The sequence below is a fragment of the Emiliania huxleyi genome, assembly GCF_000372725.1.
Source record: "Emiliania huxleyi CCMP1516 chromosome Unknown EMIHUscaffold_178, whole genome shotgun sequence".
NCBI lineage: Eukaryota > Haptophyta > Isochrysidales > Noelaerhabdaceae > Emiliania > Emiliania huxleyi.
The window spans coordinates 107,601-120,448 of NW_005200803.1; the positions used below are offsets into that span (position 1 = coordinate 107,601).

A 12,848-nucleotide genomic window follows, 5' to 3' on the forward strand; every position below is an offset into this window, starting at 1 on the left:
GGGCGGCGACGGCGGTGGCGAGGACGGGGGCGGGCTCGGCGGCGGCGGTGAGGGAGGCGACGGCGGTGGCGTAGAAGGCGGGGGCAGTGACGGTGGCGGCGAGGGCGGCGGTGGCGAGGGGGGCGGCGGGGATGGTAGGGGCGGCGACGGCGGTGGCGAGGGCATACAGGTGTTAGCCGACATCGGCCGAGATTGAAGTGGCGAGCTGGCTGGCGGCCTGCAGCAGCCGGTAGCGCTTCGACGGCCTCCACGGACGCGCCTCAGGGAACGGCAACGGCCTGCCGATCGCGTAGGCGGGGCCGAAGATGCCGCCGAGGCCGCCTAACCAACCGAGCGGCTTGTCAACAGAGAAGACAGAGCGGGTGCGGCCAGCGACGCCGCCCCCGAGCCCGCCGGTGTTGCCGAGCGATGCATCGCTCCATCAGTTGGCCGATGGTTTACCTGTGTAAAGGTAAGGCACGAGGACACACCAATCCTCGCTACCCAACGCGGCCAAAGGATATCCACCTCGAGAACCTCTTACAGGACATCAATCCGCGAGCATCAGAAAAGAAACTACCGAGGCCGATCAACCGATCAAGCGGGAGGGAAGTGGACGGGGCCCTGAGCCGACCTAGCCGCCATATGGAATGGGGCGCCCAACACGAGCCGGATTACTGTGCCTTGCTTCCCCGGGCACAGCCTTTCGGTTCGTGAAGGGTCGGTGCGTGTCGTGACACCCGCACCATCTCCGTCGCTTGGTTCTACAACCTTTGCCAGGCCCACCACCGGGAGGCGGCCAGGGCTTCATAGACTCGGTATGTATGTAGGAAGGTGAAGAACAGTCAGGCTCGGACTGGACACCAACGCGGTATGGGTGGACGCAAGACAGATGATGACGACACGCACGAGCGACACACAGACACAAACAAGCTCACGAGACACACAGCCAGCGGGCTGCCACACATCCTGAGTGGGCGTACACATCACTCAGGCCACGTTCCCCCTGTCGCCCCCCCCAGCACTCCAAGGTGCCAAGAGACAAACAACAGCACAACAACACAGACAGGCGACAGGGGCGAACGTGTGAGACTAGAGCAGGCTTGCTCCGCCTCTGCAATCTCGTCGCCGGCCGCAAGGGGCACGGACGAGACCGTGTGTGGGGTCTTGTGAGGTGTCTATGGACGCCCTCCTCACAGGCTAGCGGCCAGCCGCCAGCCCTATCTCGCACTCATGGGTGACGACAGTTACTCGGTCGAGAGACCCCAGACAGATTGGCATCCATGCCTCTCTGGACAGGGTGGCCCGCCACAACGACCCCTGGAATTGCGACTCGCCGCTTTCCTCCCGCTGCGATTCTGTGTGAGCTCTGTGTCTTGACTTGCCGACAATATACCTACAAGAAAAGAAACTACTGCTACGGCCGTCCCGCCACTAGTTGCTTTTCCCGATCCGTCCACGCACCGGAGCAGTCGCCAAGCGAGCTCGGCCGAATTTCTCCTCGGTATGCACTTCAACCTGTTGGCAGCCCTTCTTGGCGTATGCAACGACCAGTCCGCGAGCTGCCACGAGTGGGCAAAGGCCGGCGAGTGCCAAAAGAGAGAGGCGCGGCACCTATGCCCCGTGTCCTGCAAGATGTGCAAGGGAGGCACAGCGAGCTGCCATGACCAGCACCAGGAGTGTATGGAGTGGATGAAGGCGGGCGACTGTACCAGTCAACCATACCAAATGCTGCGCAAGTGTCCAGTCAGCTGCGGCATCTGCTCACCCGTCTGCGAGGACGGTGAGCCCGAGAAGAAGCACCCTGCCCAGAAGAGGGGCGAAAGTCACTGCGATTTCCGTGCGAGGCTCGGTCACTGCGAAGGCAGCAACGCGGAGAGCATGATGCGCGACTGCCCCGTCGCGTGTAAGATCTGCAGGCTCAAGCCGGCCGACACGCTCGGTGACTGCGCCGCCAAGGCCGCTGACGGGGCTTGCCAGAAGGACGCGTTGAATTTGTTGCGTAGCTGCCCGCTCGCATGTGGGCTGAGGCGGCTCGACGGTGACAACCCGATGCCTGCCCCGGCCCCGTCCACCGCCCCCGCCGCCACCCCTGCCGCCGCGCGGAAGACTGTCAAAGGGCTCGAGGCCTTTTGCCACGATTTTGACCCGAATGCGTGTGGATCGTGGGCGGCGGCAGGGCAGGTGAGGCTCCCGGGACACTTTGGCTGCATACCAGCCTCACCTGCCACCGACCCTTGCGCGCCTGCGTCTGAATTCCCCCCCCCCCCCCCCTCTCAGTGCGAGAAGAATCCCGATTTTATGCTGCGCAGCTGCGGCGAGAGTTGCGGGCTCTCCTGCTCGCCCGTCTGCGAGGACCACGATAGCTCGTGCGCTACATGGTTTGCAAACGGGGAGTGCGACAAGAATCCAATCGGCATGCGCGTGTCGTGCCCACGCTCGTGCGGCATTTGCCATGGCCTGGCAGTTGCAAGCGCACAAGAGGTGCAAGGGAAAGGTCAACCTGCCCAGAGGCGGCACCCTGCCCAGAGGGTTGGCGAATCCGTCTGCGATTTCCGAGCGAGACTTGGGCACTGCGACGGGAGCCGTGCGGAGAGCATGATAAAGGACTGCCCCGGCGCATGCAAGGACGAGCTGTGACGCCTGTTTCGTGTTTGCACGACACTGCTGCGAGCCTTAGCCCTTGCCGTGCCACATCCGGAGTTGCTCGTGTCCGAGCATTGAGTCATGTAGCATACAGCACACAGTCTGCATAGAGAGCATCTGCACCATACAGACCCTCTCTGCACACACAGTGCAGTCTTGGGTGGGATTATGTATTCCGCATTGGCAAGCTGCATTGTGCATTCCGACGACTCTCTTCTTTTGGCCTTTTCCACATATAGTTACCTTGTTGAGTTTTTGCATCCTGCACACTCTCAGAACGTCCGACCCGCCGCCTTCACCGCCGCCTTCACGACACCTGCTCACTCCTCAAGCGCCCACGCCTCGATCTTGGGCAGCAGCTGGTTCGACAGGTCCTCTCCGTGGCCGAGGCAGCCGTACTCGCCCTTGCCCCACGTAAAGACGGCGCCGTTGGAGGTGAGGGCCAGGCTGTGCTGGTAACCAGCCGACACAGCGACGACGCACTGGCCAGCAAAGGCCTCGACCTTCACTTCGGCAGCAGCTGGTTCTGCTGGTCGCCGTGGCCCAGCCGGCCAGAGTCTCCATCGCCCCAGCTCCAGAGGGCGCCCTTGGCGGTGAGGGCGAGGCTGGCAGCGGTGCCAGCCGACACAGCGACGACCCGCTGGCCGGCCAAAGCCTCGACCTTCTTGGGCAGCAGCTGGTTCTGCTCGTCGCCGTGGCCCAGCCGGCCAAAGAGTCCATTGCCCCAGCTCCAGACGGCGCCGTCGGCGGTGATGGCGAGGCTGTGCAGGGTTCCAGCCGACACGGCGATGGCGCGCCGATCAGCCAACGCCTCGACCTTCTTGGGCAGCAGCTTCCACTGCTCCTCACCGTGGCCCAGACGGCCATCGCCTCCAGCGCCCCAGCTCCAGACGGCGCCGTCGGCGGTGAGGGCGAGGCTGTGGAAGGCTCCAGCCGACACAGCCGACGACGCGCTGGCTGGCAAAGGCCTCGATCTTCTTCAGCAGCAGCTGGTCCTGCCTGTCGCCGTGGCCCGCAAGGACTCCATAGCCCTAGCTCCAGACAGCGCCGTCGGCGGCGAGGGCGAGGCTGTGGTGGGCTCCAGACGACACGCTCACGGCACGCTCGTCGCCCAGCGGGGGGGAGGGGAGGAGAGTCGTCGTGTTGAGCCGCGTCACGCTCTCGCCGTGGCCGAGTAGCCCTGGGCTGAACCACGGCGCAGAGCCGCACGACGAGAGCCGCCCCTCGCCGTCGATAAAGACGCTGTGCTGAAGGCCCGCTGCCGCCCTCACCGGCGGGTTAGACTCGCACAGCAGCGCCGAATAGCACAGCCACCGCACGGCGCAGGTCTCGTCCTCGGGCTGCGCCGGCAGCTCGAAGCCGCGCTCTTGCGCCCACAAGCGGATGGCCTGCTCCGCGAGCGAGGCGTGAAAGAGAAGCGAGACGGCCGCGACGCGAGCGATGTCGAGGGGGCTATGGCAGCGAGAGAGGGCGCGTTCGATGAGGTCCGTGGGGAGGTCGAGGAGGCGGGCGGGCGGCGGCGTGACTGGCGAGGGCGCGGCTGTGGCGGCGGAGGCGAGGCGGCCGCGGTGGGTGGACATCGCCCAGCACATCGCGAAGAGAATCTTACCCGGGTACAACAAAACTCTCCACGGCGTGAGCGCACGCGAACAAAGGACGGAATATTTATTCGGCCGGAGCTGGGCCGCATAAATTGGGAGACGGACTGTGAAGGACGTCAGCAAGTTAGACGTTTCACTCTCCAGAATCGCGCGCACCGCGATGGTGCGCGCGTGTATCATGGCACCGCTCGCGCTCCTGCTGCTCAGAGAGCATGCCGAGTGCGAGCTGGGAGCGAGGATGGTCGGCACGAGCAGAGCGTCATGCATGGACGCGTGAGGCCTGCTCGACGACGAGTTGTGCTGGTTGTGGTGCACGCCAAAGCTGCTGGTTGAGGATCAGGCAGCGGCGACGAGGTGGTGCTGCCACGTCGGAACTGGCGACGCAGCTGCGCAAGGCGGCGCACGGGAGCGGGCCGGCCAGTGGCGGCAGTGGGCGAGCGAGTCAGAGCTTGCTGGACGCTGTGATGATCACTGATGGACCCTGCTGCGCCTTCTGCGCACTGCATCTGGCTAGGGCAGGAGCGGACTCAGCTAGAGCCTGATGGGGCAGGGGCTGAGGCCCAGGACCGATGGAAATATTGGAGCCGCATGGTCGGAATCGACAGTGGCAGTGGCGACAGCAGCGAGGTATCGATGGGATGCGAGGCTGAAAAGCGGGCGAGGTATCAATCGGATGCGAGGCTGAAAAGCGGCAGGGAGCATCCCATTGCGGCAGCCAGGGCGCAAGCTTCAGAGGCAATGGCGAAGGCTGAGGCCACACTGGGTTGGAGACCCAGCAGCCCGGCTGGAGGTGGAACTGCTTATGTGGGAGTTGCTCGCTGTGCTCATTTGGCGAAGGACGGGCAGCTGGAGCCGGGGGGACATCTCAAGGCGAGATTGCAAAGCCTCGGGCCAGTTGGTTACGGAGACACATAATCGGCTCGAGCGGAGGATTATGCGCCCATATGTGGGCAGGGAGGACGGGCCTCTTCGACAGTTCCGCAGATGAGGCGGTATGTGGTCGCACTTGCTGGTGAGCAGAGAGTGCGGAGGTGAGCTCTCATGGACTGCTGGTAAGCAGCGAGTGCGGAGAGGCGAGCTCTCACGAGCTGCCACTGGGCAGTGAGCGCAGAGATGGAACTCTCGCGAGCTGCTACGGAGCAGTGAGTGTGGAGGGCTGAGCTCTCACAAGCCGCGAAGGAGCGGGGAGGCGAGCTCTCACGAGCTGCCACTGGGCAGTGAGTGCAGAGACGGAACTCTCGCGATCTGCTACGGAGCAGTGAGTGTGGAGGGGTGAGCTCTCGCGATCTGCGATGGAGCAGTGAGCGCAGAGAGGCAAGGTGCGGCCGAGATGTCGCCGAGCCGCGGTGAGGCCGGAGGTGCGTCTGGGCAGTGGCTGGGGCGCGGCCGAGATTTGGCCGAGATTTGGCCGAGATTTGGCCGAGATGCGGCCGAGGTGCGGCCGAGTGGCCGAGGTGTGGCTGAGACACGCGGCCAGGATCGGGCCGGGTTATGGCCAAGGTGTCTAAGACACGCGGCTAGGATGCGGCCGAGGTGTTGCCGCAGAGTGGCCGAGGGGCTGCCGAGGGGCTGCCGAGGGGCGGCCGAGATGTGGCCGAGATGTGGCCGAGATGTGGCCGAGATGTGGCGAGCCCTCGTGATCTGCTTGGAGCAGTGAGCGTAGAGGGCGAGCCTTGGTGGTCTGCTATGGAGCAGTGAGAGGGTGAGCTCTCGTGACCTGCTAAGGAGCAGTGAGCGTGGAGGGCGAGCCTTGGTGGTCTGCTATGGAGCAGTGAGAGGGTGAGCTTTCGTAATCTGCTGCTAAGCAGTGAGCATGGAGGGCGAGCCCTGGTCTGCTATGGAGCAGTGAGAGGGTGAGCTCTCGTGATCTGTTGTGATGCAGTGAGCATAGAGGGCGAGCCTCGGTGGTCTGCTACGGAGCAGTGAGTCCTGAAGGCGAGTTCTCGTGATCTGCGGTGAAGCAGTGAGCGTGGAGGGCGAGCCTTTGTGATCTGCTGTGGAGCAGTGAGTGTAGAGGACGAGCTTTCGTAATCTGCTGCTAAGCAGTGACACAGTGGAGGGCGAGCTCTCGTAATCTGCAGGGGAGCAGTGAGCGGGGAGAGGTGAGCTCTGATCTGCTGTTGAGCAGTGAGTGCTGAGGTCTGCTGTGAGGCAGTGAGAGTGCTGAAGGCGACCTCTCGTGAACGTGAAGCAAAGAGTGCTGAGAGGGCGAGAGCTCTCGTGATCTGCCGTGAAGCAGCGTGAGCCGAGGGCGCGAGCTCTCGTGATCTGCTGTGTAGCAGTGAGTGTATAGGGAGGCGAGCTCTGATCTGCTGTGGGGCAGTGAGCTGGGAGGGCGAGCTCTCGTGATCTGCTGAGGAGAGCAGTGAGTGTAGGGGGCGAGCTCTCGCGTCCAGCTCTGGAGAGAGGTGAGCTCTCGTGACCCGTGCTGTAGAGCAGTGAGCGTGGAGGGCGAGAGCTCTCGTGACCTGCTGTGTGGAGCAGGGAGCGTAAAGGTGAGGCTCTCGTGTTACTCAGAACTCACTGCTCAGGGGAAAGTCGAGCGAGTAGCTCGAGGCTCGTACGAGGGGCGCGCTCTACAGTAGAGCGGCCCGTTGAGCCCTAGCAAGGTGCGGGGCGCGCTCTCGAGCGGGCGGCCGCTTGAATGTCTGAGTAGCAGGGCGCCTGGCGAAGGCGGCCAGCGCATGTATGGCGCGCCGGGGTGCCGCTCAGCACGGCGGAGTAGGGGGTCGCGCTCGATAGACTCGAGCAGCTGCCTCTGGTTTGCGTCGCGTGCCGCATACGGCGGCAAGTCGCAAGCAATAAAGCGCCCTGAGGGCACTGGAGAGGGTATCCGCGTGGCTGAGGGGCACGCTAGCGCGGCACGGTGAGCCCTAGCAAGGCGCGGGGCGCGCTCGAGCGGGCGGCCGCTATGAACTCTGAGCATGCCGAGACGAGGCATGCTCGTGTAAGAGGCGGCGAGGGGGCTGCGGCTGCAGGCGGCCGTCTCGCCAATGGCACGCCACGCGGGGCGTGCGGTGCGTATGGGGGAGACGCGGAGCGCCTCGCGAAGGCGGCGAGCGCATGTGAGACGCGCCGAGGGGCCGCTCAGCGCGGCGGAGTAGAGGTCGCGCTCGATAGACTCAAGCAGTTGCATCTGGTTTGCGTCGCGTGCCACACGGCGGCAAGTCGCGAGCAATAAAGCGCCCCGAGGGCGCTTGAGAGGGTGTCTGCGTGGCTGAGGGGCACGCTAGCGCGGCACGGTGAGCCCTAGCAAGGCGCGGGGCGCGCTCGAGCGGGCGGCCGCTATGAACTCTGAGCATGCCGAGACGAGGCATGCTCGTGTAAGAGGCGGCGAGGGGGCTGCGGCTGCAGGCGGCCGTCTCGCCAATGGCACGCCACGCGGGGCGTGCGGTGCGTATGGAGGAGGCACAGGGCCCTCGCGAAGGCGGCGAGCGCATGTGTGGCGCGCCGAGGGGCCGCTCAGCGCGGCGGAGTAGGGGGTCGCGCTCGATAGACTCGAGCAGCTGCCTCTGGTTTGCGTCGCGCGCCACACGGCGGCAGGTCGCGAGCAACGAAGCGCCCCGAGGGCACTTGAGAGGGTGTCTGCGTGGCTGAGGGGCGCGCTGGAGCGGCACGGTGAGCCCCAGCGAGACGCGGGGCGCGCTCGCGCGGGCCGCCGCTACGAATCGCTGAGTATGCCAAGAAGAGACATGCTCGTGTAAGAGGCGGCGAGGCGGCTGCGGCTGCGGGCGGCCTTCTCGCCAAAGACACGCCACGCGGAGGCGTGCGGGGCGTCTAGAAGAGGCGCAGGGTGCCTCGCAAAGGCGGCGAGCGCATGTATGGCGTGCGGGAGAGCTCGCTTAGGTGGAGCGTCGTGCTCGATCGCCTCGAGCAGCCAGCTGCCTCTGGTTTGCGTCGCGCGCCACACGGCGGCAAGTCGCGAGCAATTAAGCGCCCCGAGGGCGCTTGAGAGGGTGTGTGCGTGGCTGAGGGGCGCGCTAGAGCGGCACGGTGAGCCCTAGCAAGGCGCGGGGCGCGCTCGAGCGGGCGGCCGCTACGAACTCTGAGCATGCCGAGACGAGGCATGCGAGTGTGAGAGGCGGCGAGGGGGCTGCGGCTGCAGGCGGCCGTCTCGCCAAAGGCACGCCACGCGGGGGCGTGCGGTGCGTCTGGAGGAGGCGCAAGGCGCCTCGCAACGTCAGCCGGCGCTAGCAATGAGCCCTAGCGAGACTGGGGCGCGCTCGAGCGGGCGGCCGCTATGAATCGGTATGCCAAGAAGACAGAGGCGTGCCCGTGTATAGGAGGCGGCGTGGCGGCTGCGGCTGCGGGCGGCCGTCTCGCCAAAGGCACGCCACGCCGGGGCGTGCGGTGCGTATGGAGGAGGCGCAGGGCGCCTCGCGAAGGCGGCGAGCGCATGTGTGGCGCCTCGAGAGGCAGCTCGACACAGCGAAAGTAGAGTGTCGTGCTAGAGCGACTCGAGCAGCTGCCTCTGGTTTGCGTCGCGCGCCACACGGCGGCAGGTCGCGAGCAACGAAGCGCCCCGAGGGCACTTGAGAGGGTGTCTGCGCGGCCGAGGGGCGCGCTAGAGCGGCACGGTGAGCCCTAGCAAGGCGTGGGGCGCGCTCGAGCGGGCGGTCACCATGAATGTCCGAGTATGCCAAGAAGAGGCATGCTCGTGTAAGAGGCGGCGAGGCGGCTGCGGCTGCAGGCGGCCGTCTCGCCAATGGCACGCCACGCGGGGGCGTGCGGTGCGTATGGAGGAGGCGCAGGGCGCCTCGCGAAGGCGGCGAGCGCATGTGTGGCGCGCCGAGGGGCCGCTCAGCGCGGCGGAGTAGAGTGTTGCGCTCGATAGACTCGAGCAGCTGCCTCTGGTTTGCGTCGCGTGCCACACGGCGGCAAGTCGCGAGCAATTAAGCGCCCCGAGGGCACTGGAGAGGGTGTCTGCGCGGCCGAGGGGCACGCTAGCGCGGCACGGTGAGCCCTAGCAAGGCGCGGGGCGCGCTCGAGCGGGCGGCCGCTACGAACTCTGAGCATGCCGAGACGAGGCATGCTCGTGTAAGAGGCGGCGAGGGGGCTGCGGCTGCAGGCGGCCGTCTCGCCAATGGCACGCCACGCGGGGGCGTGCGGTGCGCCTGGGGGAGGCGCAGGACGCCTCGCGAAGGCGGCGAGCGCATGCAGAGCGCCTCGAGAGGTCGCTCGACACAGCGAAGTAGAGTGTCGTGCTAGAGCGGCTCGAGCAGCTGCCTCTGGTTTGCGTCGCGCGCCACACGGCGGCAGGTCGCGAGCAACGAAGCGCCCCGAGGGCACTTGAGAGGGTGTCTGCGCGGCCGAGGGGCGCGCTAGAGCGGCACGGCGAGCCCTAGCCGGGCGTGGGGCGCGCTCGCGCGGGCGGTCACCATGAACCTCCGAGTATGCCAAGAAGAGGCATGCTCGTGTAAGAGGCGGCGAGGCGGCGGAGCCGGCGGCTGCGGGGGGCGGCCTTCTCGCCAAAGGCACGCCACGCGAAGGCGTGAGGGGTGTGTAGAGGAGGCGCAGGGCGCCTCGCAAAGTCGGCCAGTTAATGTGTGGGGCGCTGAGTGGTCGCTCAGCGCGGCGGAGTAGAGCGTTGCGCTCGATCGGCTGGAGCAGCTGTCTCTGGTTTGTGTCGCGCGCCACGAGGAGGCATGTCGCGGGCGATGCAGCGCCCCGAGGGCACTCGAGCAGAGGGCACTCGAGAGGGTGCCTGCGCGGCTGAGGGGCGCGCTAGAGCGGCACGGTGAGCCCTAGCGAGGCGCGGAGGCGTTGCGTGCGAGCGCAGCAACGAGGCTGGTCGGACGGACTGCGGGGTCGTGCGACTTCCTAGGAGAGCGGGACTGGAGGGGTTTCATGCCTCCTAAGACTGTGGAGCCTCCGAGGTTCGCCTTCCTCTTCGGGCGGAAAGAGGGAGGGGAGGGGGATGTCGCCGACATAGACCTAGAGGAAGAGGTCTAGGCCGGGACGTGAGGGCGTGTGACCTTGTGGCGGAGCGCCAGTGTGGCGCTCGGGTTGGAGGCATGCTGCCAGCGTCTTGGGAGGGTCGTGGGCGCCGCGCCCAGACCCTCGTTTTGGGGTGGGGGAGCCACTTCGGTAACACGCGTTTAGGGTGTGGGTGGCTGTTCGAGAAAGAATTCCGAAGCGGAAATCTTTGGGAGATCTCAGGAGATCTCGCGCACTCGAACAGGGCACTCACGTGCGGTTGCTCCTCTCTACCCACTCATGGCGTCTCCTGAGAGGACAGCGCCATGACTGTTGTGCATACACACGTTCGGAGCGGACACGACTAGAATAAATATTCCCTCGCACAACACTGGGCACGGGACTGGCGCGCACTGGCACTAACACAGGTACACCACGGGAGCCGCCTAAGCGACTCCTGCGAGGGTGGCGAGGCACTTAGCTCCGTGCACCCGCCCACCCCCGCCACAGGCAAGCTCATTCACGACCTGCTCTGCGATGGCCGTGTGAGTGTTGTGCGCGAAGAGAAAATAACTCTCTTTGCGAAGAGACGTTACGGAAGAGCATGCGCGAAGCTGCCTCTTTGCGCCGCTCGCTCGCGGCGGCGGGAGACATGGCCGCCGACGCGGCTCGCACTCGCTCGGCGGGCCTCCGTCTCACAGCACGACTTCGCACGGGCAGGGACCCTGCACGACTTCGCACGGGCGGGGACCTGTTCCTTTTTACCATGCGTCTCAGAGTAGAGGTGTCCGCTTTATTTATTTATTTGCGCCAAGGCCCGGCGTCGGGCCGGGGGGCAAATACAACCTCACCTCGGTCGGCCCCGCAAGGCCAAGCCCCTCACAGACGGGACAAATAAGCACGCGAACGGCTCTGCCGCTGCGTGGAAGGGGCGTGGCGGCTCCCCCCCCGCTCCGCGGCAACCGGAATATACAGCGGCCATCGGCTGGCTGCCGCCGAGCTGTGCCGCCGGGGTGCGAGGTCAGGGTGGCGCTGGTGAGTGAGCCCGTTTGTAGACCTCGTTCACGACGTGCAGCTGCCGGAGGGCGAGGATGCCTGCCGAGTCAAAGGAGGGACTCAACGAGCATTAGCCGGCGAATGACGAGCCGCTGCCGGAGGGCGTGGGAATGCCGAGAATGGTCGGCAGCAGCGTGAGCCACACCCACCGCCCGCGCTGCAGCCGCAGCCAGCGCACGGTCAGCACGGCGCCGTAGGTGTTTGACGCGCTCATCGCGAGCACGAAGAAAGCGCGTACCGCGTCGGAGCCTGTTCATTAATGCGGACTACAATTCGCCAGCTGCCTATTCGAGAGCGCGCGCTCCGCGTCGGAGCCAGGCAGCAGCATGGAGAGGTTTGAGCCGCCCGTCCCAAACTCGAGCACCTGCGGGGAGATCTGGGGAGATCTGGGGAGATATGGAGGAGATGTGGCGAGATGTGGCGAGAGATGGCGAGAGATGGCGGACAGGTGGCGAGAGATGGCGGAGAGATGGCGGAGAAGGGCGAGAGCCGGGAGTACGGCGGAACGCGTCCTCTCGAGCGCTCGTCGGAACTCGAGAAAAAAGAATTCTATGCGCGGGCGCACCGCCTCGCCGGCAATGACAAGCTGCAGCCCCGGCCGCTGCGGCGAGAAGAAGACCCATCCGTGGAAGGCGAGGCAGACCTGTGTGCAGCGTAGTCAAGCCGTCGACTCACTCGTGTTAGGTACGACCCAACCGTGGAAGAGCTCAGGCAGACCTCGTGGTGGGCGAGGACGGGGAGGTGTGGGGAGATGGTGGGGGGGTGCGGGGGGGTGCGGGGAGATGTGGGGAGGTGTGGGGGAGGTGTGGGGAGGTGTGGGGAGGTGTGGGGAGGTGTGGGGAGGTGTGGGGAGGTGCGGGGAGGTGTGGGGAGGTGTGGGGAGGTGTGGGGAGGTGTGGGGAGGTGCGGGGAGGTGTGGGGAGGTGCGGGGAGGTGTGGGGAGGTGCGGGGAGGTGTGGGGAGGTGTGGGGAGGTGTGGGGAGGTGTGGGGAGGTGTGGGGAGGTGTGGGGAGGTGTGGGGAGGTGTGGTGAGGTGTGGGGAGGTGCGGGGAGGTGCGGGGAGATGTGGGGAGGTGTGGGGAGGTGTGGGGAGAGATGGGGAGATGTGGGGAGGTGTGGGGAGAGATGGGGAGATGTGAGGAGAGATGGAGAGAGATGTGGGGAGAGTCGGTAAGCCAGCCTATGGGGAGATGCGGGGAGGTGTGGGGAGACTCTCGTGGCGGCGACGGCCCAGGGCTGCTGGACGCCGTGGCGTGCACATCTCTCGGTCTACATCTCGGGCCATATCTCGGCTACATCTCGGACCGTATCTCGGCCATATCTCGGCTACATCTCGGCTACATCTCGGGCCATATCTCGGCTACATCTCGCCCGAGTCCGTGTGCGCACCGACACCGACGGGCCTCTCGCCGGCACCGCCCTCCCTCCCTGCCGCGGCGGCGGCCGGCGCCTACCACACCACCCACAGGACTGAACCCACACCGGGTTCGGTACTCTGGAGGTGTGGCACACGCCGGCCGCCGGCGGGTACGCGGCCAGCTTCAGCTGCCAGTGCGGCGCCGGCGAAAAGTAGGGCTCGACTGCCCGCGACGGCAGGCGCAGCGCCGCGCAGAGCGCGCACGTCACCTCGGCAGTACACGCGCAGCATGT

General features: G+C 66.1%; 3 protein-coding genes across 3 annotated transcripts in view; 1 reads left to right on the forward strand and 2 right to left on the reverse strand.

The window, feature by feature from the left end:
• Positions 1–172: 172 nt before the first annotated feature.
• On the reverse strand, positions 173–530 carry EMIHUDRAFT_232084 (hypothetical protein; the record flags this gene model as incomplete). Its single annotated transcript, XM_005783682.1, has 2 exons — positions 173–416; positions 484–530. The coding sequence occupies 2 exons, from the start codon at positions 528–530 to the stop codon at positions 173–175; spliced, it is 291 nt and encodes a 96-aa protein (XP_005783739.1).
• A 1,177-nt stretch (positions 531–1,707) lies between these two features.
• Positions 1,708–2,619, forward strand: EMIHUDRAFT_232085 (hypothetical protein; the record flags this gene model as incomplete). The annotated part of the gene is made up of 3 exons (XM_005783683.1): positions 1,708–2,020; positions 2,099–2,163; positions 2,260–2,619. The coding sequence occupies 3 exons, from the start codon at positions 1,708–1,710 to the stop codon at positions 2,617–2,619; spliced, it is 738 nt and encodes a 245-aa protein (XP_005783740.1).
• An 8,309-nt stretch (positions 2,620–10,928) lies between these two features.
• Positions 10,929–12,848, reverse strand: part of EMIHUDRAFT_365076 (hypothetical protein) — a 3,901-nt gene continuing 1,981 nt past the window's right edge. Inside the window, exons 6-9 of the mRNA XM_005783684.1 lie at positions 11,764–11,841; positions 11,514–11,562; positions 11,313–11,447; positions 10,929–11,237 (exon numbers count right to left, since the gene is read on the reverse strand). Of these exons, the coding sequence (XP_005783741.1) occupies positions 11,164–11,237; positions 11,313–11,447; positions 11,514–11,562; positions 11,764–11,841 (336 nt within the window). The 3' untranslated portion in view covers positions 10,929–11,163. The remainder of the gene's footprint in view (positions 11,238–11,312; positions 11,448–11,513; positions 11,563–11,763; positions 11,842–12,848) is intronic.